We start from the raw sequence: 25615 nt of genomic DNA on the forward strand, positions 1-25615 counted from the left end.
AGGGGGAAGACGTCCTATCTTACCCCTGTGGAGCAGCTAGTTAATCAGGCTGCCTTTGGGTTGGTAGCACAACTCTTTACCCACTTGTTCTGTGCTGCCATGTCTCATTGTGACCCCATGAACAAGTCTGAACCCTGGCAATCAATTTCTCTCTTCCTGATCATCCACTTCTCATAGGCTGATGTCCCTTTCCAAGAATACTCCCTTCTAGCAACATTTCCAAAGTTTAAACATGCCATCCTTTAAGGATGCACTTTGTTTTGGCAGGTCGTGAGAGCAGTCTTCCATCATCTTTATGCATTGTTCAGCTCATGTATAGCAAGTCTGAAACGACCGCTGCCTGAGTTAAGGTACATTTTTGTCTCCAAAGTGACATCCGCAATACATTATTTTGACTTGACTAAAGACGACTGCCTTGGAAACCGTATGAGGAAGTTAAGTGCTGTCTTGGTGGCCCTCTGCTGCAAGTGTTAGGCAGTTAAGGATATGTTGCAAATTGGTAGGGATAAGATGTCTTGAGAGTAAGGTGCGCCAGATCCCGGCCATGGTCACACTTGCTATGTGTCAGAGATCTGAACAGATACCAAGGATGAAAGAACAATCGATGGCTTTGAATTGGAGTTGAATCTATCTGAGACTGCCAGAACAAACAGGTCAGTTCTGTAGAAGGTGACGCCAAGCTCGCTCCCTAGTCAAAGATGTTGAAGCGCTATCTCGGATCCTTTGGGCACGTTCCTAAGAGGAGGAGTATATCATGCATGGGAGGGTGCAGGGACAGCGCAAGAGAGGAATACCCAGGATAAGATGGGCTTGACTGCAGAAATGAGATTAGGTCTGTGGGAGAGGATACTGGCTCAGGATAGGGCAGGGTCAGAGCTGTTGTACGTAGGGTTGCAGACGACTCAAGGGCATATTAACGGGAAAGAAGGAAGTTTCCCTCAAGAGTTATAAAAACTCCCTAGTGTCACTAAAGGGTTTGGTTCTATAGGATTGTTACTGGGTCTGAATGAGGGCAACTGGTTCTTTCCTAATCCATCCTTGGGGGGAAAAAGTCATATCCTATTTTACGATTTACTGTTTTGGGATCTCTGGAGGATCGCTATGAGTCATGAGACCTCTCCAGCAGTAAGAATTCACCAACAGTTCCGCGAGAGAAAGATGGGCAAACTCTTGTGCTGTTGAGAGCCCTTGCAGTTCGACTCTTGAGTTGTTTCGTGCCATCACAGTTATGAACCGCGTGCCAAAAGCTGACCATGTAAATCGAATTCATCTTTCTCCTGGACCAGTTAGTGGATTCGAACAACATGGCTTCGGGCTAGCTGGCAACGCAACTCCTTACCCTTAAGCCACGAGGGCTCTTTGTGCGATTAAAAGATAAAAAGAAATGGCAAAGCGCAGGTACCTATTGAGGACAGGGGGAACTGCACGCCCATTGAAGCCGTAGCTCCGCCTCCCTGCTTCGACGTCATCACGCGTCGCCAGAGTTTGAAGAAGGCCCCGCTGTGTCGCCGCGTGCTTAGTATGCTGGCGCACGCCTTCTCTTTCCACGCTGGAGCCGGTTGGGTTTAGGGGCTTCTGGAAACCAGGCTTCCCGGCATCCTAGGGACACCCAGGTCCTGTGCTTCTAGAGTCCTGATTTCTAAGGTGTTTGCTGCACGTCCTTCGGCTTCGCCGCTGGCTGGGATCAGCCGGCCCGCATCGACAGGTATCTCTCAGTGTGGGAGGGTGGGTATAGCAGTGCGGAGTTGGGCGTCTGTTCCTCCCCTCACGGGACGGAACCGACCCGCGCACTAAGTTCTAGTCCCGGCACGGACTCCAGCTGACCTACCGGGCGCCCCTAGGTGACAGGATTCCCTGCTCCTCAGTGCGTGGCCACTCTCGGGGGCGTCACTGTGCGCACTAAGGGGGAGCGCTGTGTGTATCCGGTCTTTCACTTGCCAGAAGACGACAAGCGGGTGGATGGATGACAGTACTGTGCCTGCCGCAGATTTCTCCCTTAGTTTCTGGATGCCCCTCTGCTCCTTGAAACGACGTTGTCTGTTGATCTGCGGATCTTTCCAACACTATGTTCATTTATACCCATTACTCAGGATCAGGACAGTGACATCAGGACTAACATTTAGGAACTGATTTTGTTCACTAGTACACCTGGAATGGCGCTTTATACTTTGATACTTTGTCAAATAATAGGAGAATGTATGAAAAATGATTCTTTTCTGGCCATCAAGTGCCTCATCTATTAGTTTTCCATGGCAAGCCTATCCACGTTTATCTCTCCTCCTTGAGACCCTTTCCTGTAGTTATATTTACGCCTAACTTTACATTTCTTTGTTGTTATTGACTATCATTGAGGACCAATGTATAGCTGACCATTCCTGCAGTAGGTTTTCAGAGGCAGTTAATCACAAGGTAGGGGATTGCTCATTTTCCTCCCGCAGAGCGGCTGGTAGATTTAAACCTCATACCTTTGGGTTGTCAGCGCAGCTCTTTAACACTAGGCTGCCAGAACTACTTATATGTCGTTAGTTGTCTCTACTTTCTTAAACACTTTTGAGAACGGGAACATCTAGTCAAGGACTTTATTTGGTACAAAAAGGAGTCCTTGATAATTGTTGATATTGTTAGTGCTATCTAGTGGAATAAGACTCCCGGCCCTATGACCAACAGATCTAAACCCTTCTCTAGCCTGTGCCATCCTCATCATCTATGATATACTGGAGCTTATTGCTGTATCACTGTGTCAGTCCATCTCGTTGAGGATCTTCCTGCTTCACTGAGCCTTCGCCTTTCCAGGCATGTTATCTCTTTACAAGGAATAGCATCTCCTAACAACGCACCCAAAATATGTGAGAGCGGAAGCTTCACCATTCTTGCCTTCAAGGAGTACTCTGGCTGCACTTTCTCCAAGACATATCTGTTCTTTTGGCAGTTCATGGAATATTCAGCACTTTTCTCCAACTCAAAGACATCAATTCTTGTCTTTCTTATTCATTGTCCTACTCTCAGATACTATGTGATTGAAAAGATATGGCCTGAATCAGGCCCACCTGAGTCTTTAAAGTGGCATCACTTTTCCTTAGTACTTTGGAGAAGTTCCTGAAAACAGACTTCCCCACTGCAGCACATCTTCTGATTTCTTCCTTTTTTTGTTTTTTAATTTTATTTTCATTTTATTATTTTTGTGTGTGTGTACCATCAAATCTGATCTGACTGGTACAGAAGGAAATTGTCCCTCCTTCCCTGGCAGAGCATCTGGTGGATTCGAACTGTACGCCTCTGGACTTGCAGTGCAGCTTCTTGCCACTAGGCCACTAGAGCTCCCCTTTGATTTCTTACCCACTGGTGCCTAGGGTGTTGTTTGTGGATCTCATTAAGATGAAGTCATCGATAATTTCAGTCTTCTCCATCTAGCATGTTGCTTCATGGATTGGTGGTAAGAATTTTTGTCGTCTTGTTGTTGTGAAGTAATCCTTATTTTCTTTATCTTCAAATTCCTTTTCACTTTCAGCCGGTGAGGAAGGCTGTGTCATCTGCATAACGTAGGTTGTTGATATGTCTTCCAACTTGATGCCACATTCCTCCTCATAGAGTCCAGCTTCTTGAATGATTTGCTCAGCATACAGATTTCATATATGGTGAAAGGCTACGTGCCTGACTCACTCTTGTCTTGATTTTAAATCATGCAGTGTTCCCTTACTCTGCTTGGACAACAGCTTCTTGGTCTAGGTCTAGGTTTCATATGAACATAATAAATATTCTGGGATTCTCATTCTTCTCAGTGTTAACTGTAGTTTGTTATGATCCACACAGTCAAATGCCTTTGCATAGTCAATAAAACACAAATTGTCATTCTTCTGGTATTCTCTTCTTTCTGTTAAGATACATCTGAAACCAGCAGTGCTATCCCTGGTGCCATAGCCTTTTCTAAACCCAGCGTGAACTTTTGATAGTTCTCTGTGGGCTGTCTTCACTGTTTTTGAATGACCTTCAGCAGTACTTTGCTTGCATGTGATATTAATAGTACTGCGTGATAATTTCCACATTCTCTTGGATCACCTTACTTGGGAATGGGAAAAGTATGGATCCCTTTTAGTCAGTTAACCTGACTAAGGTGTTCCATATTTTCTGGCATGGACTGGTAAACTCGTTCAGGGCTGCATCTGTTATTTGAAACATGCCAGTTAGTATTCCATAGATTCCTGGAGCCTCATTTTCCACCAGTGCCTTTAGTGCATCATCTTCTTTCTACTGATTTCTCAATAATTAGCTAACGGAATTTTGTGGAGTCTCCATTTGTAGAACAATGCAGAAGCTCCATGTTGGTGAAATCAGGCACACTTTAATATGATTCCATTGTAAGGCTATCACTTGTGTGTATTTGAATTCTTTATAAATGCACCTTTTCTTAGAAATGACATAGAGCTTTCTAGTAAGACAGAACTGCTAAAGATCCCTGCTGAGATTGAGACATTACAAGGGGCACTTAAAGTACATTGAAGATTTCAGCTGCTAAGTGCAAAGTTGGCAGTGTGAACTCACCCAGCAGCTCTCTGAGAGAAAGACCCTTTTCTTTCCAAAGATGGATGAGCTATTGCCATTGAGTCAGAACTACCTCTTCTTGGATTCTGGGTTTCCGAAACTATAATCACACCAGGAAAGATGGCCTGTCTTTCTCACAAGGTGGATGCGAACCACCAGAGACACGAGGCCTTTGTGAAGATCAACCCCGGAAGGGCTGTTGTTGTTATTTACTGTCAGGTCTGACCTAACTCATAGCTGACCTTGTAGCTGGGTTTCAGAAGCAGTAAGTCACGTGGTTGGAGATTGCCCATGGTTTCTCTGCAGAGTAGCTGGTGGGTAAAACTGAGTATCTTTGGATTGACGGTGCAGCTCCTTACCACTGAGCGGTCACCAGAGCTTTCTTTCTAAGAGCGAGGCCTCTAGATTACAGAGAAAATCCCAGGAGGCACTTGCCCTGTGCCACACAGTGTAGCTATGATTTGGGATTAACAGAACAACACCATTGTTTACTGGAATGCAGAAGGTTCTTTAGGCTTTATGTGTTGAAATAGAGTTCACTTCCTGATATTTTTGGTGTATTTATTATGTTATGATAGAATGTGTTTTTAAAAAATGTTTTATTGTCACTTAATATTTGAGAGTTATCAGTAGAAATAATTAGGTTTTCCCTCTCTTGAAGAAACAGATACATTTCATTGCAGAAATACTCATTCTCTTTTTTCCTTGTGTAATTTTATTATAATATGAATTTAAAAACTAGACAACAGACCAACAGACCAAAATAAAAACCACTTGAAATTCCATCTTTCAGAAATAAATCTATTTTGAAATTTTTTATCCAATGTCGGTTTTTCCCCCTCCATGTTTATGTGTGTGTGTATATATATAAAACTGGTTTTCTAAAGGCATAATGTTTTTGTCTTATGCTATTTTGTTACAAGCAACAGTTATATCCTTAGTTTTTGAAAATGTTTTTTAAATGATTGCCTGCTGTTATCTTGTACTGTTTTATATTTTGAGTCATTCCATTTTGAGTTCCCAGATTTTTTTTAACCCCTCAATAAAACCTCTCATGTAGCGTTTGAGTCCAAACCACTCAGCTGATCCTGCAGCAGGTTTCAGAGATTGTAAATTACGCAGGAGATTTCCCCTCTTTCTCCCTCATTGGTGCTGGTGGCTTTGAACCTCCACACAGGCATAACCTTTGGGTTAGCACAACTTGCTACATACTACGCCACCAGGGCTCCCTCATTCTTCAATAGAGGTATGAATTCCAATTTCTCTGCTTATTTTTATACTGACTACAGATTGTCTTCACCTCCGAAAACTTAGTTTCCTAATTTTAAACATGAGGTCGATTTCTTCCCTGTGGCACTATTTTGAGTGTTAAATAAGATCACAGTTAGAAACGTGGCTAGCACACCCTCAGACTTGACTAGTAGAAGCCAGTTGATGTTGTTGCTAATCCTGAATTTGACGTTTCTGTCTCTTTTAGTGATAGGCTTTCACCATGAATCGGAAGAAGATAGATAACCGCATTCGGATTCTCATTGAAAATGGGATAGCTGAGAGACAAAGATCCCTCTTTGTTGTCGTTGGGGATCGAGGAAAGGATCAGGTAAGACCTGGTGAACACTTAGGAGTTACTTGGTGTTGCCTAGGGGTTTCAGCCCATAGTCACATCAAGGTCTCTTTGGCTGGTTTATTCAAGTAAACCGCCTTCTGGGAACTCTCCTTTGTTTGTGAGGGGAAATAATTATACATACTCTGTTTTAACCCTAAAATTCTATGACTTTTTTCTGTGGCAGGTGGTAATACTCCATCACATGTTGTCCAAAGCAACTGTGAAGGCTCGGCCGTCAGTACTGTGGTGTTACAAGAAAGAGCTGGGGTTCAGCAGGTAATCCTGTCCGCTTTGAAATATAGCTTTGTGCACTTCTAGCCAGCCCTCCTGCTGTCTACCTTTCTGCTTCTACCATTGTGATCAAATTGTTCTTATAGGTCACTAGAGACCTAATGCCTAACACAGACACCATTCTCCTCCTCCTCTTCACTGTTGACTTTGACAACTGGCTGTTTTCTCACTTTTTGAAGTTGTGATTGGTTATTATGGTTTTCTAGTCTAAATATCAAGCCATTAATACAGATTAAATTAATGTAGTCCATAAAGCCTAAAAGGATATGAATTCACCTGTCCTGATTTAGATCCAGAATATTAATGCTCCTGGTTTTTGCCCATTGTCTCTTCTCTGTCCCTTTCTCATGTCTACTCAGTTCTCACTCAGAGTAGGAAAGCTTTCTGGTTCTGATCCCCACGTGGCAGAAGCAGTTCCTATGTTACACACATTCAGCGAAAATTCAACTCATTGCCCTCGAGTCAGAACTGACTCAAAGCAGACCATCAGAGGTAGATTTTTCACCTTGCATGAGAGGAAATTGCCCATCTTTCTCCTTTAGAAAAACAGGTGGAATCGAACCATGGTACTTTGGGTTGGCAGCAGAACTCCTACCTTCTAGGCCACCAGAGCTCCCTAAATACATATTACAAGCAGTTGAATGTGGAAATTGGTCTTTCATTCAAAATTCTCAATAAAGGAGACCCACTTTGGTAGTGGGGGACTGCGTGCGCGCTATCCCCTGGCTCTGGAAAAAAAAAAAAAAAAAAAGGAGACCCACTTTGGACCAGGAAGATGGGCTCTCGTAGAAATCTGACAGTTCTCCTTACCACCTTTATGCAAAGAGGAGTTTGTGGTGGGAGAGGTGAGAGTGCCGCTGCTCAGAGGTAACCCTTTACATGTCCACCTCAGAAACACTCTCTTTTCTTGGCCTGTGTGATGGTCAGGCTTTTTCTGAGCTTTTCTCTTTCCCTTGATCTTTCTTCTAACCCTCTAATCCTAAATCTGGGAAGCTCTGATGCCCACTAAGAAGTTGCACTGCTAACCAAAAGGCACCTGGTTTGAACCCACTAGCTGTTCTGAGGGAGAAAAATGAGCAGTCTCTTGTGATTTACAGCCACTGGAGAGTCAGCTGTTAGTCAGTCCCAATTCAGTTTGTACCTAGCAGCAACCACCGAGTAAATAATCAAGATTTTAGTCTTAGCCCTCTTTGCCTGCCTTCATTCCAGATATCCTCCGTTGCTGACTGGATCATCCTGTGTCTTCTTGCTCTGATTGTTCTCTTAACTTCTGTAAACTTTGTGGTTTTTCAGCTGCCTCAGTTTAACATACCTTAAATTTGCTGTATCTCTTCTTTGTCAAGCTTACATATCCTTTTAACTTCTCTTGTTCAGGTCCTGGAATTCCAACCTTAGGGCTTCAGACCCTGTCATCTGACTACAATCTTTGCAGTTGATTTTCTTTCTACTCTGCTTGGAATACCCTTCCCACCTCTCTCTGCTCCCTACTGAAATCCTCCTTTTTTCAAGCTTGACTCCTGCAAGATGCTTTTTGTCAGCCTCTCGGTCTTGTCCTCACTGGTACTTACTGGCCCCTTGGGATGTTGGTCTGTCTCAGGATACAGCCATCTGTGTTGTCCTATGCCCAGGCAGTAAGCATTGTTAGCTAGAAGGCCTCTACTGCTTGTCTTGATGTTTTCATACTTTGAAATGCTCATGTTTGCAGTAGGCACTCAGTTAATATTTACTGACTAGAGTCTGTTCATAACGGGCTCTATTTTGATTTTAGAAATCACTGGCTAAACTCAATACCTATCATCTCGTCTTTGCGAAATTTTATTCTGTCTAAAATAAAATAGATTTTTAGTAGATAATTGAGCCTTAAAAAACTATGAACATTTTATTGTAGAAAATAAGAAAAATCACACACAAAAAAGAAAATCACCATAAGTTCAGTAGCCAGGCACTATTGGTATTATATTGTACATAGCTTTCAAAGTTGAACAGGTTAGCACCTTTAATATAAATTGAGAATAAGGCCCATATTAAAGTTGATGAATTTTCACTGCTGATTGTGAGATAAGTATAGAGTTAGGCAGTTGACAGTTTTCTGGTCCGGTGTACCATTGGAATTTAGCCTAGCAATTTCACTTGGAGAGTCTCTTCTCTTGTACTTCCTCACCAAACCTCTGTCAGGTCCTTGAGTTAGCAGGGCGTTGGTAAAAGCTCATGCTTCCTTCTACGATGTGAACTGACATGGAAGCCAGGAGGAACGGTGAAAATAAACTCGCAGGCTGCCTTGGTGCAGAGATGCGGAGGAGAGACCTGGATTTTGTAGGCCTTGGTTCTGGCTATTAAAGTTATAAAATTGTGCTTAAATTTTGGTCAGCTATAATCCCTAATTCTGAAGCGCTTTTATGGTCTCTTGGAAGAGAAAAAGCTAAGTAACAGTTGGAAATTCAGATTTATTAAGAAAAACAAACTGCAGACTTATGGTCTAAGAGTTGGATTCCATGATAGAATTAGATTAAAGCTGCCCTTGAAAATTTGCTTCCATAGTCTGGTTAAGGAAAGAGATGAAGGTATTCAGGAAAGATTTTCATCCATAAAGTAATCCACTGTCACACTGCTTTTCCCAGACTCTCCGTGGAGAAATGTAGTCGGAGCATTGGCTGGAGAGTTAGGAAGTGAGGCCATTAGCTTTGCTTTCTTTTTTTTTTTTTTTAATTTTATTATTTTGTGTGCGTGTACCGTCAAATCAGATCTGACTGGTACAGGAGGATATTGCGCCTCCTTCTCTGGCAGAGCATCTGGTGGATTCGAACCGTGTTCCTCTGGGATTGCAGTGCAGCTTCTTGCCACTAGGCCACCAGAGCTCCCCTAGCTTTGCTTTCTGGCTCTGGCTAAATAGTTGTAAGGTTTCGATGCTCCCATTTACCCCCTTTTTTGAGAAGAGGTCACAGTAGTGTTTACAAGCATTAGGGTTTATACACAGCCATGCCTCTGTTCACCACAAAGCTTTGTATCCACTTTGCCATAATGTTTCTGCAGCTTTCTTTAGTGTTAATATGAGGAAACTGGCACCACAATTTCCAAGTGTTGTGTTCATCCTGAAGATCTTTCTGGGTGACCTCTAAGGCTTTATACTGCCTCCAATTCTCCATTCCTTCTGGTTAACTGACTCTCATGGGATGGGGTGATTACAGCCACCGGAAGAAAAGGATGCGGCAGCTACAGAAGAAAATAAAGAACGGGACGCTGAGCATCAAGCAAGATGACCCCTTTGAACTCTTTGTAGCGGCCACAAACATTCGCTACTGCTACTACAATGAGACACACAAGATCCTGGGCAATACCTTTGGCATGTGTGTCCTCCAGGTGGGTGGGCCCAGAACACTGAGGTATGGGGGGCTGGTGGTTTCTCCAGCAGGAGCAGGTGGAGCTTAAGGTGAGAAGATAGACAGCTCAGCCTCCTCATTATTCAAGAAAAACGTAAGAACGCGATTGCTTACTCCTATTAAAAACAATATATTCTACTTAAAGCAGTACTTTGGGCTCTTTTACCTAATTGGGAAGGAGTTGTACTGCCAACTCAAAGGCAGATGGTTCGAATCTACCATCTGCTCTGAGGGAGAGAAATGGACAATCTTTTTCCCTGCAATTTACAGCCTCTGAAAACCCATTGCAAGGTCAGCCAAGAGTCCATTCTGACAATGAGTGTGTGAAAGCAGCTTTCTAGAGGTGCTCACCTTGGCTTAAGTTTATTACGACTGATTCTCTCCACCTCAGTTTGATAAAGGGCCCTATTTTGAGTGACCCTAGGACCACAGACTCTCCCCATGACCAGTGAATTGTGGAGCTTATTTTTTTATTTTATTTTTGGTAGAGCTTGTTTTAATGAGCTGGGTGCAGACCTATGGACTGAAAGGTTGTTTCCAGAAAGCTGCCTTAGGACGTCATTCATAATATGAACATCCCCATCCCTTTCCTCCCCACTGCTTATCCTTAAGAACATACTTCGTTCTCTTGCTTGGCAAATTAGTAGACCAGGCTTTGCATTTTTTTACAGCCCTGCTAGCCTCTTTTTTTTTTTAATGCTTTTAAACAAAAGTATCATCTTTTGTTATTATTAGGAGCTCTGAGAACTTGGTGTAACGTGTCAAACTGCTAACCAAAAGGTCACAGGTTTCGATCCACCAGCAGGCCCACAGGAGAAAGTCTTCTCCCAAAGATTTACAGCCTCTAAAGCTTGAGATTGGGTCACTCTTTGACTCAAGTCCATGGCAGTGGGTTTTATCACTGTGGCTTTGAATCCATTTTAAAGTCATAATGACGGCATGTGTCAGTACCATGGGTTTTCTAAAGGCTGTAATCTTTAAGGGACAGAACTGTAGGTCTTTTTCCTCCCAGAGCTTCTGTTTGGGTTCGAACCACCAGCCTTTGAGTTAGCACCCAAGCATTTAACTGTTTTGTCTCTAGGACCCATACTTTGATATCTAAAGCCTGGCCCCCAAAATAAAATCATTTTTAGGCATAAACTTGCCAATGTAAAAAAAAAAAGTATCTATTGTATACTTACACCCACAATTATGTGAATATTTTAGAGTATACCTTGCAAAGTGTAAGAATGAGTGAAGAAAATTATGACTAGAAATTCCAGTATTTTGTTCCTGTTTTCCAGTGGGTTGTCTGGTATGGGAAGCCAGAGAAGGACATTTACCACCTTCTCACTCCTTGGTGGAAATGTTGGCCTCCTCCTCCCGCCCATCCTGGTGGGGAGTTTTCCTCCACCTGAGCAGTGGCGGCAGCAATGGGCTCTATTAAGCAACAGCTCCCCCGTGTGGTACAGTTGAGTTTTGGGAAACAGGGTAGGTGCATACCGTAGGAAAAACGCTCTTAGCTTGGATCTGAAATTCAAATGAGTCAGTAAAGGAATTGGAGAACTTATTTCCAAATGCAATCTTATCAAAGTTCTGTGGAAACGTTTTTAGTGTAGGAAATCAAGAACACCTATACACAAGGGCTAAACCATCTCCTTTAGGGCCCCTGTTTTGTGGGGGAGCTGGTGGTTGGGGAGAAGGGCATAATTTTGAGTTTGCACTGAAGCCCTCTTTTTATATATCAGCTTGCCCTTGGTTTGGTCCCTGGGGTTGTCAGTGACACAGCTAGCCTTTTCTAAAGTCTCTGTTTTCTAGGATTTTGAAGCCTTAACGCCAAACTTGCTGGCCAGGACTGTAGAAACTGTGGAAGGCGGTGGGCTGGTGGTCATCCTCCTGCGGACCATGAATTCACTCAAGCAGTTATACACGATGACCATGGTAGGTGCCTGTCTTGTAATAATGGCTGCTCACATCTCTACATTTTTGCCACAGGAGGCCACGTTCTTGTAAGCCCTTCTGTGAAAGGTCATCATAGCTGCACCCTGTCGGATAGTCACTGCTGATGACTCACTGGCCCTGAGTGTGCCTCGTGATCTGAATCTTGTCTACTTTGAAGAATTTGTAGATTCTATACCTGTGAAATTTGGATACAGTGAGGCTTTTTTACAGTTAAAGTTTCTAGAATGATATTCTACAAGGAACCATGTTGTTGTTGTTTAGTGCCGTCGAGTCGTAGACGACTCACAGCGACCCTATGAACCAACAGCCTGAGCACTGTTCGTACATAGTTTCCGGAGGCAAGCCATTTTGGAAGTGGATGCTGCTCCTGCTTCCAGGCTTGATTTAGTCGGGAAGCTCCAGCCAACACTGTCCACCATGGGTGCCCATTACCACGATTGGCACATCACTGTCACAGGCTTCAGCATCACAGCAACCACGACTTACCTCTGTACAGCAACGCACAGACCAGTGCACAAGGAACCATACCAATGCCTACATGTATCCATCATCATAAAGAGGGACAGTCAGTGCGCAGACTTCCGCACTGGCTCTAATTTTAATGCAGAATGAAGAAGTGTTTGCCAGTGGGGCTCTGGTGACCTAGTGCTAGGAAGCTTTGTTGTAATCCCAGGGGCACATGGTTCTAATCCACCAGCTGCTCCATGGGAGAAGGATGGGCAGTCTCCTCCCATGTAATGAACTGCCTCTGAAAACCAGCTAGGGGATTCAGCTATGAGTCAGTTCTGACTCTGTGACACATGACAACAATTTCTAGGTTGGTAAGAAAGAACTTGGACTCTGGGACAGAGAATTTTCTCCTAAAGCACAGCTCACCTTGAAGGCATGACTGACAGTCGAGCTGAGTCCCCGGGGGCAGAGCTCATCTTGTGACTCTGTCATGGTGGCCACCCACCTGCTTGGATTAGGCCCAGTGTTTCATGAGCTGCATGTATCTGATAACATAGATTTTCCTCACGTATCAGTAGCTGCTTTCCACTCCTACCTCCACTCACCCTGTGGCCTTTCTGGCCTCCTCGAGATTCCTCAGGTCTCCCTGCCCGTCTCACCGTAGGCCTCTGTGTTTTACTGTTCCCATTGCATGTGTCTGAGTCTGGTGTCAGCAGATGGCTTCTGGCCAGCTGAGCATGCCGTGTGAGAATGGATTTGATTTGCTTGGTGGCATCTCCAACGTCTCCTTCAGCCCGGGGTTGCTTGGCAGAACACCTTTACTTTGTGCCTGAGCCTTAGCACTGTTTGGACGCTCATGGGTGTTGTCCTGCTCTTGTAGGACGTGCATTCAAGGTACAGAACAGAGGCCCATCAGGATGTGGTTGGAAGATTTAACGAGCGGTAAGTCTCTAGTCCATCACAAACTTACTTACAAGGTTTTTGTGAGGGGGCAGGCATAATGGGAGGAGCATTTTTGTCTTGCATCAAACTGAACGCTTTCACTTTTTTTGTAAGGAGTCCAGAGTGATCAGATTCTTGCCAGCAGTAGTAGCTGGAAGGGTGAAATTGAAAGAGAAGTTGGGACCTCATACTCGGATATGCCTGTCTTGGTCCTGGCACTCACGTGTAGTCCTGCTGCCCCCCGACCACAGTTCCTCATTGCAGTGGTTTTCTTCCTTAGGTTTATTCTATCTCTGGCCTCCTGTAAGAATTGTCTCGTCATTGATGACCAGCTAAACATCCTGCCCCTCTCCTCCCACATGGCCAACATTGAGGCACTGCCTCCGCAGACTCCGGTGAGTCATGTGTCGGGTCCAGGGATCTCAGGGAGGCTGCATTTTCTGTGTTGACGCTCCCATGCTAAACCCTCTCGTCTCTGCTAGGATGAGCGTCTTGGCCCCTTTGATCTGGAGCTGAAGGAGTTAAAGGAGAGCCTGCAGGACACCCAGCCTGTGGGCGTGCTGGTAGACTGCTGCAAGACCCTTGACCAGGTGAGGGTGGTCTATAGAGAGTAGTAGAAGCCAAGAGAGGACAGGACTTGAGTCTTCCCTATGGAAAGGGCTCTTTTGTTTGCTTGTACAGACTCACGTGCCCAGCCACAGGAGGGCTCTCCTGTGTGTCTAGATTCAAAGAAGTCTAGGGAGCTGGGCTGGTATTCCTTAGTCCTAAGTACATTTTGATGATGTAAAGATCTGTATTAAACCTTAGTTGCTCACGCCTTTTATGGAAGTGAGAGAGCTTGAGGCTCCTTTGTTTGCCACCACTCTGAGACACGGCCACTTGAGGGCTCTCTATGGTGATAGGTCTTTGCCTGCTGCCACTGGCTGGGTGGCAGCTACCACACTGCCTTCGGTTGCTCACTTTGGGTGCCAGGGCTGGTGAGCTCAGCTTCTCCAACTCCTGGACCATAGCAGGAGCAGACTGGGCACAGCTCAGAGGCCATAGAGACTGCTGGGTGTGGTTCAGGACCCAGGGTTCTGGGCCAGCTTGAGCCAGACGAGTAGCACACACCTCTGAGTTCTTGGGCTCTGTGTTCATGATGGAAAACAGCTGCCATGACGACTCCCTCTTGGAGCAGACTCCCAGACACTCGGCTGGTTTCCCTTTTTTTTTTGAAACATGATCATCAGCTACACAGCTTTCTATGTAGCCAGGCTTCTTTGAGTTACTTCCTAGTATTCTCTTTGTCATTAGAGGAGGGTGGCAGAGGAATTGTAAGTATTATTACAAAAGTATTAAGTGACCTGTGGGTTTAAAAAATAATAAGTACAAAAGTGAAAAATAGAAAACTGATGTCTCCACTGGTAGTTCTACCTTCTCATCTTTAAAGTCCTTCTGGACCTTTTTCTCTGCTTATAAATGGATAACTTTTAAATCTGTAAAGGCCACCTAGGGAGTCTAGGTTGCACTGCTAAATGCAGAGTCTGGTTTGAGTTCACCAGCCAACTGCTCCATGAGAGAAAGATGGGTAGTCTTTCCATAAATATTTACAGGTTCAAAAACCAAACGGAGGGTCACCACAAGTTAGACGGGATTCAGTGACAGTGAGTTTTTTAACGGAACATTTGGGTTGATTACAACTTTTTACTATTGCCAACAGTGCTACTAGGACAGATATACAGACACATCTCTGCACACTCGGGCAGTATGTTAGCATAAGTTCCCAGGCCCTGTTGGCTCCCAGAGTGACTGCGTATAAGTAGATGTCACCTCATTCAGTAGGACCATTGACAGCATTTGAAAATACCATTTCCCCACAGCCTTGCCAACACTTACTCATTCCATCGAGTCAGAACCAACTCATAGCTGACCCTATAGTAGGTTTACAGAGATTTAAGTTGCATGGTTCTCCCAGTTAGCAGCTGGTAGATTTGAATCTTTGGATTGGTAATTGTCTAAAGAGAAAATGGGACAAGGAGGACAATGCCACAAGCGTGTTTCCAAAAGGGCTAGAGGGAGTAAGAATAGCACTGCCCCTGAGGAGAAAGCAGATAAAGAGTCTGTAGCCCAGCCCCATGGTGCCTCTAGAACCCCAGCAGCAGAGGTTTGCTTATTCATTGCTGACTCACAGTTATGGTATCAACAGCGGGGTTTATTAGGGATGTGAATATGGAAGGCAAAGAATATTACCCAACACAAGTCTAGGATATAGTCCAGCAGTTTTAAGGCACAACTCCTCATTAAGTCCAGACTCTAGCAGTCAAATCCAAATCATCCAGCAAGGTTTGCCCCAGAGCAGTTACAAGTAAGCTTCTCCTTCAAACATACAAGAACAGTTAAACCTTTAACTGTGACCAGCACAAATGCAAGAAGCCTCAGGTCACACCTCACCACCGTTTGTCCATAGTAATGCCATTGTCTCTCCAGGGCAAGGGTCTCGCTCTCACCAGGATCTTGCCACCACAAGCCTTGCTCGCCTCAAGTCTTGCTGCCCGGTATGGGAAGCACTCTTTCTCTTATCCTAGTCCCACAGCTGTTGATGATTTGTAAGACCATGTGTCTGGATTTGAGAGAACAGAGAGAACTAACTGTAATGGCTAAAAAAGGCCAACTTTTAGACAGACAGTACAGTAGTGCAACTCTTTACCCACTTAGCCACCAGAAGTGTTGTTAAACTTCTAAACCCAAGCGAATTTGGGAACTTAAAGTTGTGATTTTAATTTCTGTTGCTTTAATAGTGAGTGAGCCAAGTATCTGTATGTTTTTCATGTAATTGTCAGCCATCTGTATTTGTTTATACAGAAAAAAAGACTAAATCTGCTTTTCTGCTCATTTTAAAATTGAATTTCTTGTCTTTTTAATAATCTATTTTATAATATAAAGTACATATTTTATAATATTTTAATGTCAGAAAATATAGCTTTATTTGATATCCTTTTAGAGCAGTGATTGATTCCCCTCCAGTTATATTTTTATCAAAGTTTATAACTTTCTTAGCTTTGAGCAACAAGCGTAAAACAGCATTCTTTAAAGGCCAAGTTAAGAAAATTAGACACCACATCACTTTGAATGTTTCCGTCTGGAGAGTGGCTCCCTGATGCTTCTTTCTTTCCTTTGTCCTCTCTGGCCTGTAATCTCTTCAGCATCTCTTGTGTCACTACCTAGGTGGGTGGGACAGCCTAACTGTCAGAACCCAGCAAGCCAGACTGGCCCAGTGTCAAAGGCTTGCTCCCAGGAGGGGAGCACAGCTTGGCTCCTGAGCACTGTGACTGTGACTCATCCTCCCACTTGGCATCACTGGCATTTGCCTTCCCTTGCTGGTGCTTGACCTGGGCTCCAGCAGTAAAGGAGAGGACACACCTTGCCTCCTGGAGCTTAAGTTCAAGTGGTTGAGGCAGACAGGGAATGAAGCAAGCAAATACACCATTTGATGTAGTGCTGAAGGCAATACCTACAGTGGAGAAAATGAGTAAGTCCTGAAAGAGGTGATCCTAGGGTGAAGGTCAGATGTTGCTGTTATAGATACTGGTAAGGGAAGGCATATTTGCAATATTTGTGCAAAGATTTGAAGAGTGGTCCCAGGATGAGGGTAGGGTGTTGCTCTTTTAGATACTGTGATCAGAGAAGGCCTCACTTCCTTGAAGGTGGTAAGGAGCCATGTGTATATGTGAAGAAGGGAAGAACATTTTTAGGCAGAAGGAATAGCAGGTACGTAGGTTGGTACCTGGCTATTCCAGGAATAGCTGGGAGCTGTTGAGGCTGAAGCAAAGTGAGTAGGAGCAGAGGAAGAGATGCGGTTCCAGAGAGGATGGCTGTTTGATGTGGGGCCAGGGAAGAGTTTTACGTGGGTCATCTTTTCTCGGCACGGTTGCAAGAAAGATTCCTATACCTTGTCTTCAGAGGATCCTTTTGACCATTTTGTTAGGTCCACACTGTAGGGGAACAAGAGTAGAAGCAAGAAGACTAATCAATTAGGAGCTTTCTTCAGTAATCAATACTAGATAGGCATGGTGAGGAAAGGTAGGGTTTTGTTTGTTTTGAAGGTCATAGCAACAGGATTTGCTAATTAAAATCGACGCAGGAGTGGCATCTACTTCCTAAACCAGATACCCCTGGAAACTCTATGAACTTTGCTAAGTGTCGATAGCTGTAGAGGGGCTTCGGGCCTTTTGTTCCTAGGGTCACTATGAGTCCTGCTTGTCTCAGAGGCAATCAGCAGCAACAACTAAAATAAAAAGGAGTAAAACAGAGGAGACTTTCGGCCTGAGCAATTCCACAAATAATTGGGATGGGTAAGGTGGAAGAGGTCTGAGAGGACAGACATTGTTTCAAGTATGTGATGTCCAAGTGGAGATTACAGAAAGCAGTTGCGTGCATATACGAGTCTGGTGTGAGGGGAGGAGGCCTAGAGCGGAGATGGAAATTTGAGGGTCGTGAGTTACTTCACTTAATTAGCTGTGGCTTCAACTTCACTCTTTTTCCCAGTGGTGTCGGTGGTGAAAAAGGGCTAGAACACAGACCTTTCCCAGAACCTGCCTAAAGTGTTTCTCTTTCATAGGCCAAAGCCGTCTTGAAGTTCATCGAGGGGATCTCTGAAAAGACCCTGAGGAGTACTGTTGCTCTCACAGCTGCTCGAGGAAGAGGCAAATCTGCGGCCCTGGGACTGGCCATTGCTGGGGCGGTGGCATTTGGGTAAGAGGTCCCGTACTTTGAAATGCTAGGCTCTGAGGACGCACGGGCAGGGTTAGCCAGGAGGTCATCCCTGCCTCTGACAGGCTCACTGGGAGTTCTCTGGGTGTCTGGGCCTATTGGAAACAGTAGCACTCCCCATTCACACCAGGCAGGGTCTTTGCAATCACGGTTTTAAGTTGAACATACACGCAAAAACAAAGATAGATAAATGAGATAAGAAACCTTGAAATTCTCAGAGTACAAGTGTGTACCCTAGCTTTGCTGACTAAGAACTGTCTAGATGTGACTTTTTAATGATTTTAATCCATAGCCCTTGTCTTCCTCTTGGGAGCTGCCTTTGAGGGTGATATTGCTCCCCGTCTGCTTTTCTGGGCAGATTTAGGTGTCTGTTGGTAGAGTGTGTGCTTCCAGCTTTGCGGACATGATAATTGACCTGCATTATTGTCCTCACATTACTGAAAGCTCTGAGCATTTCATAGATGGATAAACGTAGGCTCAGATTCAGTGGCTTACCCAGGATCCTCCACCAGGTGTGTGCTGGGAGAGCTGGGGCTGTTGTCTGTTTCTCTGCTCCATCAGAGTAGCTCCCACCCATCCTCTTAGCCATAGCAATCTTACATTCAGCGTGGATCTACTGGAAGTTGAGCTGTGGCTGTGGCCTCAGCACCAGCTGCGCACTCTGCTTCGTGGTATGAAGTCTTCTTGGCGCAGCCGATGAGGACTGTGAGATGGGCGCTCTTACAACAGGGCCATGGGCTGTGGGCAGCTTTCTGGGCCGGCTAAAGTTTCTTTCCCCTCGGCTCCTCTCCTCTGGGACCTGCTGCCTTCAGGTTAATGTATTTTCATTGTCTGGGAAAGAAAATATACTTAGATCTGGAGTGACTTTACTTCCCCTTCCCAGACCATACTAGACTTGACTTCCTGCCATTATCTGTGGTTATCCTCTGTGCATTGGGAGCAAAGTTTCCTTTAAAAAATTCTTTAAAATTCCCCTTTTCTTTTGTCTTTTAGGTACTCCAATATATTTGTAACTTCCCCAAGCCCTGATAACCTCCACACACTGTTTGAATTTGTGTTTAAAGGATTTGATGCTCTGCAGTATCAAGTAAGAATTCAGCTGTTCCTTTAATTCAGTGCTGGGGTTAAATCCAGGTGAAGTCTTTAGAATGCCTGCTGACTCTGAATATTTAGGTTCTAAAGCTTGTCATTGCTTTGACTCTTTCCCCTTCAGGAGCATCTGGATTATGAGATTGTTCAGTCTTTAAATCCTGAATTTCACAAGGCAGTAATCAGAGTGAATGTGTTCCGAGAACACAGGCAGACCATTCAGGTGAGGCTTGCCCCTGCCCTCACTGGGGGGACCTGCGTCCTACTGTATTGAAATGCCTCTGAAATGTTTCCCCTTTACAGGCGTAAGTGGACGTCCTATAGAGAGTAGTGCTGCTTTATGTAAATCTGTTACAAATTTTTAGCCTCTTCTAAAGAAAAACATTCAAGCAAATTCAAAAGTCCAGTTGAAAAGACGGTCTAAAATCAAATAAGTGGGATTGTGAGTGTACTGATTAGGGAAAAAAAAAAACCCAAACGATTTCTGACCATAGTTCTAATTTTGCTTTGTTCCTGCAGCTTTTAAAATGCTTCATCTGTAACTAGAACAATAACCTCACCATTTGAAAAAAAAGGGAAAAAAAACACCAGCTTTGCAAAATATGCTCTGAGGGTTAGCCAGTGGCCCATTTTCCTTTCTCAACAGTGCTTTCCTGAAAGCTCTATAAATCTCCTGTGCCCTGTCAGCCTGGACGGGCTGTGCTTGTCCAAAGGCTCTATTCGGTTAAACCTGTAGAAGAGGCATCCGGTGACAGGCTGCAAGAAGGCTGGTGCCCCTGTGCTCTTGGAGTGGCCTAGTACTTATGTTGGGGTGCTTTGGGTGGAGGTAGGCTAGTAGAACTTGGCAGTTACTGCCTTCAAACTTAAGATGTGGAGGTGCCCATCAGTGGTCCCAGATGATAAATAATGCTAAGTGTTAAGCCATTTATCTTAAGAATTTCCCCCCTCCCCCTTTATCCCTACTAAGTCTTCATTCAGAATCTTTTCACAGTATACATTTCTCTCCATTCTTGCCTAATTTCCTCAATTGAAAGGAGGTACAGGGGTGAGGGCAGGCAGCAGACAGTGAGAATAAGGAGACCTGTTAAAACTCAAGAAAAATACACAAGGCAAAACAGGCTGACACTTCCCTGAAATGGCCCGGCATAGCCCTGGCTCCGCTCGAGTCTGTAATCAGATGCCCTCTCATATTACCAGAATCCTTTTGTTTCCAGGCTGGAGTTTAAACAGAGAGGAGGTGACCTTACTTTACGTGGCTCCATTTGTGTCCCTTTGGGGCCTCTTCTTGCTGGTGATTGAGAAAAAGAAGGATATTAAAATTTGCGTTGCCTCCCCGGAGGGCTGCTCTGTGCTGCTTTTGTCAGTTGCTTGTTTAGTTTTTCCCGTTAAGTATCCAAGATGTGGGGCCCTGCTGAGGATGTGTATCCTGCAGTGAGGAATGACTGGGACCACCGCCTCCCCCGCCTGTGAACGTCTAGCTCAGCAGTTAAACTCTTACTGTAGTAACAGATTTTAAACATGTAATAATGTGCAGACACCAATTAACACTAGACCCTTACCACTCAGAGTTAAGAAATGTTGACATTTTGTTGTTTGTTGTACTTGTTTCATCTGTTAAAAGCACAATTACTTTTGTTTTGAAGAACAGAAATATCCCAGATGCCATTGAAGTCCCTCTTCTCTCCCCCTTCCTGTCTCTTTCGCTCTGTCTCTCCCTCTGGGGACCTCTCACTCTGAACAGGATATGTTTCTTTCTAATCCATGTGCTAGCACTTTTACTATGTAATTATGTACCCGTAAATGATGACGTGCTGTGCTTGCTCTTCGGCTTGCCTTTGGGAGTCACCATTTGTTTTCAGGATTTGTCCAGATTGAAGTTTGCAGATCTGGTGGCTCATCTCTAAGCACTGGATGAGTACTGCAGTTGGTTCTGTATTTCTAGAAATGGGATTGTTTGATTGTAGGATATCTAGGTTGCAGCTTTCTTAGATTTTTACCAGATTGTTCCTTAAAGTGCCTTTTACAGATTTATTAGCATATTTAATTTTTTTTTCCTTTTTGAGTTTTTCTTTCCCACATGCTTTGCCAGCACCTAAGTTGAGGTTGGGGAGAAACATGAAAGAGGATAAAGAAAAGGGACAGGAACTCCAGCAACCCGAAAGCCAGCCTTTGGGCAAGACGTTTTTTTCTTTTTTTTTTTTTTTTTAATTTATTAATAATTTCAGTCAAAATTTACAGAGACTTTGGATTTCCATGCATTCATTGTTGCACTTTTCTCCCCTCCCAACCTTCACCCTTAGTACACTACCCTCTTGGAAAAGTAAAAGACAAATTCTTTCATTTTACAAACCCTTCCCCATGTCTACCCCACCATGTAGCCTTCGCTCTAGACTCCTGTCATGACGAAAATACCTAATCATATATAACCCTTTTAAACAGTTTTCTCCCTCATCTGTTTCAATACAGTACACATTATTGAACCCATCTTTCTCAGTCTCCCCCCAATCCCAAGGTGAGTCCTGTTTTACAACAGTGGCACCATGCAGTATTTGTCCTTTTGTGACTGAGATACTTCACTCAGAATAATGCCCTCCTGGGTCACCCATTTTGAATAATATTGCATGAGTTCCTGTTTTTCAATGCAGCATAGTATTCCATTGTGTGAATAATCGACAGCTTCTCTATCCATTCGTTTGTTAATGGGCACTTAGGTTGCTTCCAACTCCTTGCTATTGTGAACAAAGCTGCAATAAACATGGGTGTGCATATATCTGCTTGGATGTCAGTTATGGTCTCTTTGGGGTATATTCCCAGTAATGGAATTGCTGGGTCAAATGGTATCTCTATTTGTAACTTTTTGAGAAAGCGCCATAACACCTTCCACAGTGGTTGCACCATGGGCAAGACATTTTTAACATATTTACCTTAGATTTGTCCTGTAGCGGCTGTTCTCCACAGCACAGGATGGTGTCTGCAACTCTATGAGATGAAGTGTCCCAGCCGGCTCACACAGGGAGTGGGCTGGCTCTGTCTTCTGACTCCATGCCCATTTCTTTTTGTTCTGATAAGGCAAACAGGAATAGATGAATGGGAGAAAGAAGACATAAGGAGAAGTGAGAGAATAGCTTTCTGGTGCCATCAGCAGTTACCCCAGCCTTGAGAGGCGGTGGCTCAGGGAATAATCGAGAACTGTCCTTCTTGCAGTACATACATCCTTCAGATGCTGTGAAGCTGGGCCAGGCGGAGCTCGTTGTGATTGACGAAGCTGCTGCCATCCCCCTGCCCCTGGTCAAGAGCCTGCTCGGCCCATACCTCGTTTTCATGGCATCCACCATCAACGGGTAAGCACTCCAAGCAGAGCTGTTGTCCCCACGGCCAGTGACTGGTTATTGCAGGTTAGGTGGTATGTGATGAATATGGCCTGGGCTTCAGTCTCTATTTTAGTCTGGGCCTTCTGCCAACAAGAACCTGCATCTTCATTATAACTGTAATTCATCTCTGGTCTGAACATTTCCCCCCCCCTAAATTTTGTTTTGTGTGTGTGTGTGTGTGTACTATCAAATCAGATCTGAGTGGTACAGGAGGATATTTCCTCCTCTTCTTCAGCAGAGCATCTGGTGGATTCGAACTGCATACTTGGATTGCAGTGCAGCTTTTTGCCACTAGGCCACCAGAACTCCTGGTCTGAACATGTTAAAACCCATTTGCTGAATGTTTCTAGACCATGTTCAGGTTCTTTAAAGTATGTACTGGGAAATACCAATGTCTTACATCATAAAAATAAATGAAAATACAATGCGTAAAGAATGAATTAGCATAAGAAAGCAGACTTCTAATAACACAAGGAATTCTTTTTTTACATTGAAATATTTAGTTCATATTTCCTACTGAAAAATTAGGAAAAAGACAAACAAGCCAGTAAGTGAATGAGAACCCCAAGCTGGGGCATCTCGCTGACCTGGCTCCCAAGGAGAGTGTGTGCTGCAGTGGACATTCCTTGGGGAGGCCAGAGAGGCTCTGTCCGCTCCTAGAGAGTGGCTTTGAAACCTTGTACCTCATTACTTTGCCTTTACTCCTAGCTATGAGGGCACCGGCCGGTCACTGTCTCTCAAACTAATTCAGCAGCTCCGCCAGCAGAGCGCCCAGAGCCAGGTCAGCACAACTGCTGAGAACAAGACCACAACCACAGCCAGACTGGCCTCAGGTACCTCTAATCTCCGAGCTGCTCTGTTGTCACGGGATGTCCCCTCAGACTCCTTACACCGTGGGTTGTGTTAGACTTTCCCCATCAGGCACAAAGGCCGAGTCCCCAAAGGGTAGAGCGGATTTTCTTGGAGACAGTGCGCCTGGCGAGCAGGTGGAAGCCTGACTTGAGCCTCCCCCAGTGGCTGACCCCTCATTTGTTACTGGTAGTTGCAGTGACTTAGATCTCTCTGGGGTTGGGTCATGACAAGTTGAACTTCCACCAAGACAGTGTGAAACGCCCCTGTTTAAATTCTTGAGCTGTGCTTTTCTGGATGCCATGTAACAAAGCCAAAGCATGGCATCTTGGTTGCTCCTTTCGGTTCTCTGTGTTAAATAGTGGTTTCTTTTTGTGTGGAACAGCTCGAACACTGCACGAGGTTTCCCTCAACGAGTCCATCCGATATGCCCCCGGGGACGCGGTGGAGAAGTGGCTCAATGACTTGCTGTGCTTGGACTGTCTCAACATTACTCGGATCATCTCGGGCTGCCCCCTGCCTGAAGCCTGTGAACTGTATCCTCCTCTGGGTCGCAGTTGCCCTGCAGAAGGGGAGGGGGCTACAAAAGCAAAAGGCTTTGACCTTCATTCCATAGGACACTGCTCTAGGAAGGAGGGAAAGCTCACCTTTCTTAGTTTCCTTTTTTTTTTCTTGCCCCAATGTTCTGCTTTTGCTAAGGATACTGGGGTCTTCTTACAAAGCTGAGGGACATGCTGGTGATCCGTAAAAATACTATACCCTTTTTTGAGATTGCTTTGCCTTGGTTGGGTTGCTTAACTCCAGATCCAGCTACTTTGTTAATAGAGATACCCTCTTTTGCTACCACAAAGCCTCTGAAGTTTTCCTCCAGCGGCTCATGGCCCTCTACGTGGCTTCTCACTACAAGGTAACTGCAGCTTGCTCATGGGGAACATCAGCAGTGGGCGTCCCCTTTCACTCAGTTTTCACATCTTGAAGATTTCTCTCTGGTGGCATTGGTTCAGGCCTGTCTGTGGACTCCCGCATGTGCTGCTGTGCGTGTGAACACTGAGTTGGGTGGTTTAGATAGAGTACTTGAACTCTTAAAAATTAAAGGGCATGTTGGAAAGGGTAATTTATAGTGTCTACATAGCATTTTTACAAATAGCCTATAATGGGAGACCCTAGAGTTGGTGTTAGAAGTGGTGACGGTTTTTTCTGAAATAGCAGCCTCTTTCCTAGAAAAAGTTCCGTTTCTAGCTATGAAATAAGCAGTGCTAAGTGTAAATTCTGTGCTACCAATTGGCCACCTGCCCCTGGTGGTGAGATGATAGGAGGCATTTGAGGCTCCATCTATTAAAACAGTGATGAATCTTGGGCTTGCGAGGTACCAGGGAGGGGCTTTGCTGGCCTCCAGCTCATCACTTACTTTTTGGTGAAGGCCGTTCAGCCCAGCCTCAGAGCCATCCAGAGGACCAGCACAGATTCTCACTAACCTGAGTTTGTGCCCCACAGAACTCTCCCAACGACCTTCAGATGCTTTCTGATGCGCCTGCCCACCACCTCTTCTGCCTTCTGCCTCCTGTGCCCCCAACTCAGAATGCCCTGCCAGAGGTGCTGGCTGTGGTTCAGGTATGGAAGGAGCCTCCTATGCCATTGGTTTGGGGACCTAGTTGCGCATGAAATATTAGTAACTGCCCAGCGTGCGAGGAAGTTGTCACTTTCTCATTTGAAGCCAAGTGGCACATGATGATGGGTCTTAATGCCTATTGCCAGAAGCCCAGAGTCCCTGCTTTCTGATGGTTGAAATGAAAAACCAGCCACTCAGATTTTTTACTCAGAGAGCTCTTCCCACAAACAGAACTTCATTTGTTTTCCTCCCTTTACTACTGTAAATAGAGTGAGGCAGCATGAGCATGGCCATCTCTGACCTTTACTAAGTCCACAAGGGGAACTGTCCCCATCAACAGCCACAATGCAAAATTAATTCCCATTTAGAGATGCCGTCCACACTCCACTGCTTTCTGTGAATCTCAGCACCAGTCCTTCTGCCCTACTGGATCCAAAATTCTTTGCAGTAGCTATGCAGACTTCACAGAAATATGATTATGAGATTTATTAGAATTCACACTGACAACAGGGTACAATCTCTCAGGACAGCTTCCAAAGTGTGCTCATGGGCCCCCCTCTACCTCATGGCTTCAGGCCAGTCTTCCAAAGCTCTCTTAGTTCTTCCAATTAAGGCATCCCCTCCACCCCCAGTCCTCTAGCAAGCTCAAGTTAAGGCTCCTTGCTCTGGTTCTGTGGGATAGCAGTCCCCAGGTCATCTCTGTCTCATATTAAGTCTAGCTCATGCAGCTCCAGGCCCCATGCTTGTAGGGCAGGCAGAGCTGAGGCAACTGTATCAGGTCTAAGCTGAGGAGAAAGAGAGC

At 44.8% G+C, this 25615-nt stretch overlaps 1 protein-coding gene across 1 annotated transcript in view; it reads left to right on the plus strand.

Moving 5' to 3' along the window:
• The first annotated feature begins 6014 nt into the window (after positions 1-6014).
• The window catches only part of NAT10 (N-acetyltransferase 10 (GCN5-related)), a 29818-nt gene continuing 10217 nt past the window's right edge, over positions 6015-25615 (plus strand). The window contains exons 1-15 of the mRNA XM_006883744.1: positions 6015-6139; positions 6330-6421; positions 9622-9793; positions 11611-11733; positions 13085-13146; positions 13427-13541; positions 13629-13736; positions 17744-17877; positions 18889-18982; positions 19109-19207; positions 22189-22325; positions 23064-23188; positions 23590-23740; positions 24015-24111; positions 24699-24815. Coding sequence (XP_006883806.1) covers positions 6032-6139; positions 6330-6421; positions 9622-9793; positions 11611-11733; positions 13085-13146; positions 13427-13541; positions 13629-13736; positions 17744-17877; positions 18889-18982; positions 19109-19207; positions 22189-22325; positions 23064-23188; positions 23590-23740; positions 24015-24111; positions 24699-24815 — 1734 coding nt within the window. The 5' untranslated portion in view covers positions 6015-6031. The remainder of the gene's footprint in view (positions 6140-6329; positions 6422-9621; positions 9794-11610; positions 11734-13084; positions 13147-13426; positions 13542-13628; positions 13737-17743; positions 17878-18888; positions 18983-19108; positions 19208-22188; positions 22326-23063; positions 23189-23589; positions 23741-24014; positions 24112-24698; positions 24816-25615) is intronic.

Source organism: Elephantulus edwardii, unplaced genomic scaffold, assembly GCF_000299155.1.
Source record: "Elephantulus edwardii isolate Elephantulus edwardi_28Jun2011 unplaced genomic scaffold, EleEdw1.0 scaffold00029, whole genome shotgun sequence".
NCBI classification, from domain to species: Eukaryota; Metazoa; Chordata; class Mammalia; order Macroscelidea; family Macroscelididae; genus Elephantulus; species Elephantulus edwardii.